At 24.3% G+C, this 8,565-nt stretch overlaps 1 protein-coding gene across 1 annotated transcript; it reads right to left on the bottom strand.

Moving 5' to 3' along the window:
- Nucleotides 1–182: 182 nt before the first annotated feature.
- LOC115697576 (floral homeotic protein AGAMOUS) lies at nt 183–8,242 on the bottom strand. Its single transcript, XM_030624644.2, has 9 exons — nt 8,031–8,242; nt 7,606–7,882; nt 3,505–3,586; nt 3,197–3,258; nt 3,009–3,108; nt 2,847–2,888; nt 1,459–1,500; nt 1,076–1,362; nt 183–583 (listed from the first exon to the last, which is right to left on the bottom strand). The coding sequence occupies exons 2-9, from the start codon at nt 7,878–7,880 to the stop codon at nt 580–582; spliced, it is 894 nt and encodes a 297-aa protein (XP_030480504.1). The 5' UTR covers nt 7,881–7,882; nt 8,031–8,242; the 3' UTR covers nt 183–579.
- Nucleotides 8,243–8,565: the final 323 nt, after the last annotated feature.

Here is an 8,565-nt window from a genome sequence, read left to right on the forward strand (position 1 = left end):
AAGCAACTTAATTATATTACAATGAGAATTCATATATCTCATGTAACATTCATGAATCTTCTTACAAATTAAATATATATTATACAATAAAGCACTATTGACACATTTATTAAAAAAAATTAATAACAATTGACACACTAATCATCTATATATAGCCCAATTTATTATACATATTACACATCAAATATAAATATAAGTTGTTACTAATTATAATAATTATATCATCTCTCACAAAAAAAGTTTGAAGCATTATATATATAATTATACAGACAAATTAAGTAGATATAATATTATCCATGACCAATATCACAAATTAATTGGCCATATATGCACTACATATTGTGGTAGCTATTAGAGAGACTTACAGTTATATATATATATATATATATATATATATATATATCATATATATATTTATTAGGTCCTGCACTTAGAGCAAATTGCTTATACATAGATTTAGCTATATAGATATATATTTATATATAAAGTTGAGAAATACATGCATGCATTTCTAGGCATCAAATTATCACCATTTGCAGCACAAAAGTATCACTTCTTCTTTTGATCCCACCACCATATTTAGCTGCATATATAATATTCAAATGCTAAAATCAATTAATGAAACCATTTTGTGTATTATGATTAATTTTTTACATTTTAATGTATATATATTTATGAATAAAAAATTATGGGAATTAAAAAGTTCAAGTCAAATGTATAATTATATAAACATATTGTATTTAGTGATGTAACATTGTTATTTAAAAACTAAAAAAAATAGTTCAAATAAATTTGATTTTTTGAAAAAAAAAAATAGATATACTATTCCGTAAAATTATGATGCATATTTTAGATGCACATATTATTTTCGAAAAAAAAAATAGAAAAAAATTAGTGATATGTAACCCATAAATACATATAAATTCGATTAATTAGAAAAATTATCATGTCAATATTTTTAATTTTTATGTATACATAATATTAGATTTAGTATGCAAATTCATGTAAGTTATTATTAATTTAGACAATTATATATATTTATATATATATATATATATATATGATATGTTCTTACACTAATTGAAGAGCCATGGTGGGATCTTGGCGTGAGTAGTGATTGTTATTTGGTTGTAAAGCATTGACTTGGAAATAATTTCCTGGTTGCTGGTGTACCACAACTGATGCTGCACCCTCATCATCATTATTATTATTATTATTATTATTATGATCATTGTTATTATTATGATTTTGATGAATTAGTTCATGATGATGACCATAGCTGCTTGTACCAACATTCATGTTCATATTTATGTTCATGTTCATATTCATACTCATGCTTTGGTTCCTCTCATTCTCAGCTATCTGTAAATATTATTATGCATAAAAAAAAATTAAGAATTAATAATTCAATTTCATTTATATATGAAAATGGATTATTTATGTATTTATTATTTTTACCTTTGCTCGTAGAAGTTGGTTGTTGTTGTGCAAATCAATTTCCTGCATCAGTATTCAATTTATACAATTAATCCCACATTTTAATAATTATATTTGTTACATTATATATATATATATATAAATATATATTTACAAACATGCATTAGGCATCTATCAATCATCTATCAATCAGGGTCAGTTATAAGCTAAGACGGGCTAGACTCACGCATAAGGCCCACTTATCATAGGAGCCCAAATAAAAGAAAAATCTTTTATTTTGTATAACTTTGTTTTGTATATACTTTGATTAAGGTGGAATGTAGTAAGTTTAGTTTGATGTATTTTAGTTTTCATAATCGTTCAATGTCTTTTAAATATTTTGGGATTCCCATTTGTGCTAAAAGAATTTCAGTAAAAAGAGTGTGGAGTTTTGATTGATGAAATGGTAGTAAGAATTTGTTTTTGGAGTTCAAGGAATATATCTTTTGCTAGTAGAGTCACATTAATAAACTCGGTCATCATTTCCATTCACATATATTAGTCATAGATAATGATCATTCTTAGGAAGTTATTGAAGCAAATTAATGCAATTTGTCGTGCTTTTTTGTGGAAAGGACAAGCAAAATATGTACGACCAGCTGATCAAGTGGCTTGGCGAGTAGCTTATTCTCCTAAACGAGTGGGAGGATCTAGTTTTTGAGATTTACATCTGTAGAATACTTTGGACAGTTTTCCTCCAAAAAAGATAATCTATGGGTGAAATTGATACATAGTATATCTCAAAGACTCATATTAGTGGGTGTATATTGCTCTCGTGTAAAGTAGTTGGTATTGGAAAACAATTGTGGCTTTCAAGGATAGATTCAAAATATTGCTAACTCTCAATAGGTTGTCACAAGTGAATACACTTGTATTCTTGACAACCTCGAGTCGATTGATATGTTGAAGTTTGGGAGAGGTTAAACACTCAAACATAGCTTCATTTTGTGGCTAGCAATTTTGCAACGTCTAAAAACGAAGCAACGATTGTTTTGACCTAACTGTTTGATGTGCGGCTCTCATGAAGAATCAATAGCCCATTTATTTTTAGATTGCTACATCAATAAGAGGTGTTTACGAAGCCATAAGGCTATGTTTGAAAGTTGGATTTTAGAAAATGTAGAAAAAAAAAAATCAATTTATGGATGTAATAGTTTACGTAGTTATAACCCGAAAATTTGGGACATCGTAAAGAGTTTTCATTTTCAAATCTTTTTAAAAAGTGTTGTGTTTTACAATCAATTTGTTAGTAATGAACTTTTTTTTTTTTTTTGATTTACTCAAAAAAAAAAATTGATCCAATAATTATGAAACAAAATCCAGTAATTAATAATAAAAAATTAATTGATATATATATTTATATAAATTACCCTTTTCTGCATGTACTCAATTTCAGCAAAGAGTAGCTCATTCTGTGAAAAAAAATAAAACAATTAATTACACATATGTAATGTTAATATTAATTAATTAAAGTGATGAAAATAATTAATAATTATTATGTAAATTTAAGAATTAATGAAGAAGATTAAGACCTTTTTGGATCGAATTCTGCTAATTCCTCTCTCTAATTTACTCTCCAGATTTTTAAGATCTCTTGGTTTTGCACTGTCTATACACTCACCAAGCAACTCTCTGTAACAAATATTAATTAGTCATATTAATTAATAATATAATTAATTTATATATATACAATAATTATATTATACATATAAATATTTACCTGATTCCTTTCTGCAAAGACTCAATTTGACCACGTAATTTTGCAGCTTCTTGCTGATAGAACTGATTTTTTTTTATTAGATCAATTTGATTAATTCATATAAATATAATTAATATATAGTACAATAATAATATATTGTATAACAATGATATAATATTTATTTATATATAATTAATGTGTCACACTGAGCTCATTGGTTTCTAGCAAAAAGTTTCAATAATTTTAATCTTATATAAATGTGATAATTTTAATTATTTATTAATAGTGCAATAATTGTAGTGAAATGAAATAATTAAATAAATAATTACCTGGGCATTAACTTCAGAAACTGATCCAGTATTAGAAGTATCAGAGGATGCCTTTTTGTACCTATCAATTGTTGATTTCACACTATATATATATATATATATATATTTATATATATATAATAAACATAATAATGTTAATTAAATCAACACAATAATCAAAATTAAATCAACTCTTTATGAATAACTTATCAAACAAATAATTAAATTAATTATTTACTTAAGGAAACAACAATCATTATGATATCTAACCAACCAATAATTATTGCTTATATAGAAATTAAAATAAGTGAAAACCAAAACAAAACAAAAATGGTGAAATTAAATATACCAACCAACACTATGTTTAATTTTGGTAATTAGTTGTAAAATTCTTTTATATGGATTTTAATTTTTATATACTTAATCTCATTTATTTTTTCAGGGGGCTTGAATAGTCCTTTCAATTTAATTTAGTTTTCTTTGCAAATTTAAGACGTTAGTTAAATTTTACTGTTAAATGTTAACTGTGTAATCTTTACTTTGTATACTTATATGAAAGTAACAGTCAAATTTCGAAATTAATAAAAATACATATGTCACGGATAGAAAAGTGCACACGGTAACAAACTAATTAATATTTAACCGTAAAATTTAACGAATGCTTCAAATTTACTAAGAAAAAAGTGAAATTAAAAGAGTTTTGCCGTAAAAAATTCAAAGGTTAAACATATAAAAGTAAAACATAATAAAGTTTTTACCAACCTATGTATCATTCATTGCACTTAAAACAAATAATTTTAAATATATATAAATCAGAGTATTATTATTGGGCACCAGTAGTGTCCAATACTTTTTATAAGTAGTGCTCCATGCAGGGCCGACTCTGAAACAAAGTGAGCCACAAAAAAACATATTTTTGAGCCTTTATGTTAGAGAAAATGCGGTATTTTTGAAAGTCAGTAAAAAAATATATATAATTTTAAAAGGGAAAAAAATTTGGGCTCCTCGGCTAGGTGGGCTCTAGGTACAGGCCTAACCTGCCTATGCCTATGGCCGGGGTGGGCTCGATGTTTAATTAACGATATTTTTTAAAAATTATTTTGTTAAATTATATGAAACTAATACTTAATTACACCAATATTAATAAGGATAAAATTAATAGGCACAAACAATTATACTTTTTAATAATTTTCATATATAAAGCCTAGGCTTACAGGTTTGCAACAACAAAAGAAACCCTAAAAAGCAAAATGAAATGAGTCAAAAAAAAAATCTGAGCATTTTTTTCTAATTTTTCTCTAATGTCAGATAAATTGGTCACTCTCAACATTGAGATCGATGATGAGTAACATATTTTTATGAGAAGATCATTGAAAGAAAATATATTAATTAATTAATAATTGCCAAAATTACAACTGTTCAAATATCTATATTTATAGATACATTTTAAAATCACAGTTTCCAATGGTACAGATAACCTTAATTTCATCGAGGCTGTGATTGGCTGTGATTGCCACGTGGACAGAGTTTCATTATTGATTGGCTTAATAACTAAATGTAGAGAAAGTCATATGAAATAAAAACAGGTCTTTTTTTTCAAACTCACTTATTACACAATGGATATTTACATTAATCATATGGAAATATCACTCTATTAACCATTTTCTTCAATTTTTTTATTTATTTTTTTATTAATTAGTCATTTTCATTCTGAACAAAATAACCTCAGTAAATCAGAGCCTTTCAGCTGTCACTACTCAAAAATATAAAAAAAAATAAATAAAACTCAACTCAAAACTCTCTCATTGGTTAAAGGTTTTTTTTTATATATATATAATTTTCAATTCCAATGTAAAATGTAGTGAATTACTTAATAAAAAAATGGAGTTTGTTTATAAGATTTACACTTTCAAAATTTATAAATAAACTGGATTTTAAAAAAAAATATTTACTTATACTCATTCTTTTTTTAAAAAAAATTAAAAATTATTCCTTCTCACATCCTATAAAAAATATATATTTGTAATAAAATATTTTTTAAATATTAAAACAAAAATAATTAAAACGAACAAAATGTATGAAGTCTTATAGAGTAAAAATAGCAATAACTATATATTATTACTTGAACTAACCTCAGTAAATCAGAACTTAAAAATAAATAAATAAAAAAACTCAAAACTCTCTCATTGGTTAAGGGTTTTTTTAGGGCATAATATATATTTATATATTTACACCCAACCCTTTTTCTTTGGTTTGTTAAATTTAATCACAATTTTAAATATATATATTACATAATACATTTATACTCAATTTATTAAAAAAAAAAACAAAAATTATTCCTTCTCACATATAAAATATACATATATTTAAATATTAAGACAAAGTATATAAAAAAAATATATATGAAGTCTTATAGAGTAAAAATAGAATATACATATATATATATGAAAACAAAATAAATAAAAAAAACATTCAAATTAACAAAAAAAATTAATTTAAGTTGATTTATTTTATTATTAATTAGGTTGTATTATTGTATATATAACTTTTTAGGTGTATTTTTTCAACCATTAATATTATTTTTTATATATAAAAAAAAATAATGTGTTAAAAGCCAAAATTAATTGTACACAGTGACATTATGATGATATATAACTCAGCCAGTGTTGAGCTATATATATATATAAATAAATATATATATAACTCTCATTGGTTAATCAGTGGTACGTACTCACTTTTTTTCCTTCACTCTTTTGTGAAAGAATTTTACTCAAAAAAAACAAGAGATTTTTTCTTAATAAATAAAAAAAAAACAATTTTGAAGCATTCAAAGTATGATATTAGGGTTTTTAGATAAGAAAAACCATTATGGGAAATCATGACCTAAAAAACCTCTTTTTGTCAGTGGTCAAGAACTGAAAAATCGTGTGTGACGTGACCAAAGATTCTACACCCAAAGACTTAAGAAAAAAAGAATATTTATATATTAATATATATTTATATATAGCTCAAACACAACCAAAATCCTTACCCAGATCGCCAAATTTCCTAAACTAGGGTTAAAAAATTTATGAAAAAAATTTAAGTGGGTGTAAATGACACCAAATTAAAAAAAAAAAATCATTTGATGAGTTTTGTCATATCAAGAAACTTCTTTTATATATTATTATATTTTCTTTTCTTGTTCTTATTACAAAGAAAAATTTAAGTTTTGATTTTGCTTATGAAACCCTAATTTGGTTATGTTTGACTATTTATCTCAGAAATATTCCACGTGGCATATCACAAAATGAGATTTTGGAAATTTCTCTTGTGTAAAAAAAAACCCTAATTGTGATTGGTTGATAAGAGAAGTTCAAAGTTGTTTCAAAGGAAAACTCCATTATCAGTCTTCATTTTTGTTTTCTTAAAAACCCTAATAAATAAAATAAAATTAAACAAAAATAAATTTATATATATATTTTTTTTCTTTTTGAAAAACGTACCATTTTGTTTTTGATTTCTAAAAATTGACTTATTATTAAGGATGTGTCAAAAAAGATGGGAAAGGTTCTTTCTCTCTCTTTTTCTCTCTCTCTCTCTCTCTAGGTTTTTAGACCTAGCTATACCTCTTTCATGGATTAATTTCATATAGAAAGAAAAAACAAAGTGTGAAATTATATGTACCAAAGAAGAAGAAGAAGAAAGAAGAAATTTTCTCAACAATGGACTCAGTTCAACCTCTAGATATTTTCCTTTTTTACAACAATTTATTTATTTATTTATTTTTACTATATCTTCTCTATATAATAATATTTCTAATATCCATACTAACACCAGATCTATAAATATAAATACCATAAATTATTTTACCAAAACCCAAACAAAAAAAATCCCAAACACAAAAGTTCATTAAAAGAGCACTTAAATTAAAAAAAAAATGCAATTAAGTAAATGAATATTTTTTTTTTATTTATATATATTGTAGATCATGATCTTATAAAAACAAAACAAGTAAAAAGTAAGATCTCTCTTCTCATATTATATTAAAACTACTATATTATAGTTAGGGTTTTATAATAATAATAATAATATATATATATATAGAGAGAAAGATAACCCTAATTACATATATGTTTATACCTTTGATTTGCATACTCATAAAGGCGTCCACGGCTAGAGAAGACAATAAGAGCAACTTCAGCATCACACAAAACAGAGAGTTCATAAGCTTTTTTCAACAAACCATTTCTTCTTTTACAAAAAGTGACTTGTCTATTTGTTGTGTTTTCAATTCTCTTTATCTCAATCTTTCCTCTTCCCATTTTTCTCCCCGGAGAAGAAACCGACATCGACATCGACATCGATATCGAATTATTAACATTGTTGTTGCTGTTGTTGTTGTTGTTGTAAGCCATTTCTACCTCAAAAACAAAAATTATTAATATCTTCAACAAAAATTATTTTTATAAAACCAAAAAAAAAAAAAAAACTAATCTTTATAGTATAATTAGATCCCTTAAGTAAAAGGGTTTCTTCATAAATTAATATATAAAAATAATAATTACCAGATATTGAAGATGATGATGATGATGATGATAAGAGGTTTGTGGTTTTAATTTGATGATTTTTTATTTTTTATTTTTTTTTTCTTGTGAGGAATCTGAGTAGAGAGTACTAGAGAATATAGAAGAAGATATATTGAAAAATATGAAGGTATATAGAGAGAGAGAGAGAAAGAGAGATGAGAGAGAGAGAGATTTATAAAGTTAAAGTTTAGAGAGAAATGACTTTTTTATATTCATCCTATATATATATTTATATACTAATTTTCCACACTTATTCCACTAACACAATAAGGTATAATTTTTTTTTTATATAATTTTTTTTAATATATATATATATATGAAAGGAAAATAATAAAGAGAAGTTGAAGATGAGAATATTTGTTTATAAATATCACTCATTTGTATTCAGACTTCCATTAACCATTCTTTTCATTTACTTTTACTTTTTTTTTTTATTTTATTTTAATTTTAATTTTTTTTCATGTGAATGATGGTGGGAATTAGCTAGCTATAGAGAGAGAAAGGGACTTGTGGA

Source organism: Cannabis sativa, chromosome 7 (assembly GCF_029168945.1).
Source record: "Cannabis sativa cultivar Pink pepper isolate KNU-18-1 chromosome 7, ASM2916894v1, whole genome shotgun sequence".
In the NCBI taxonomy this organism is placed as follows: Eukaryota; Viridiplantae; Streptophyta; class Magnoliopsida; order Rosales; family Cannabaceae; genus Cannabis; species Cannabis sativa.

Bases quoted from the DNA above. Each gene is read 5' to 3' on its own strand.
- LOC115697576 (XM_030624644.2), bottom strand. From the start codon at position 7,880: ATGGCTTACAACAACAACAACAACAGCAACAACAATGTTAATAATTCG. The intron at 3,587-7,605 runs GTATAAACATAT...ATATATATATAG, and splicing joins TATGAGTATGCAAATCAAAG to TGTGAAATCAACAATTGATA. The intron at 3,109-3,196 runs GTAAATATTTAT...TATTTGTTACAG, and splicing joins TCTTTGCAGAAAGGAATCAG to AGAGTTGCTTGGTGAGTGTA.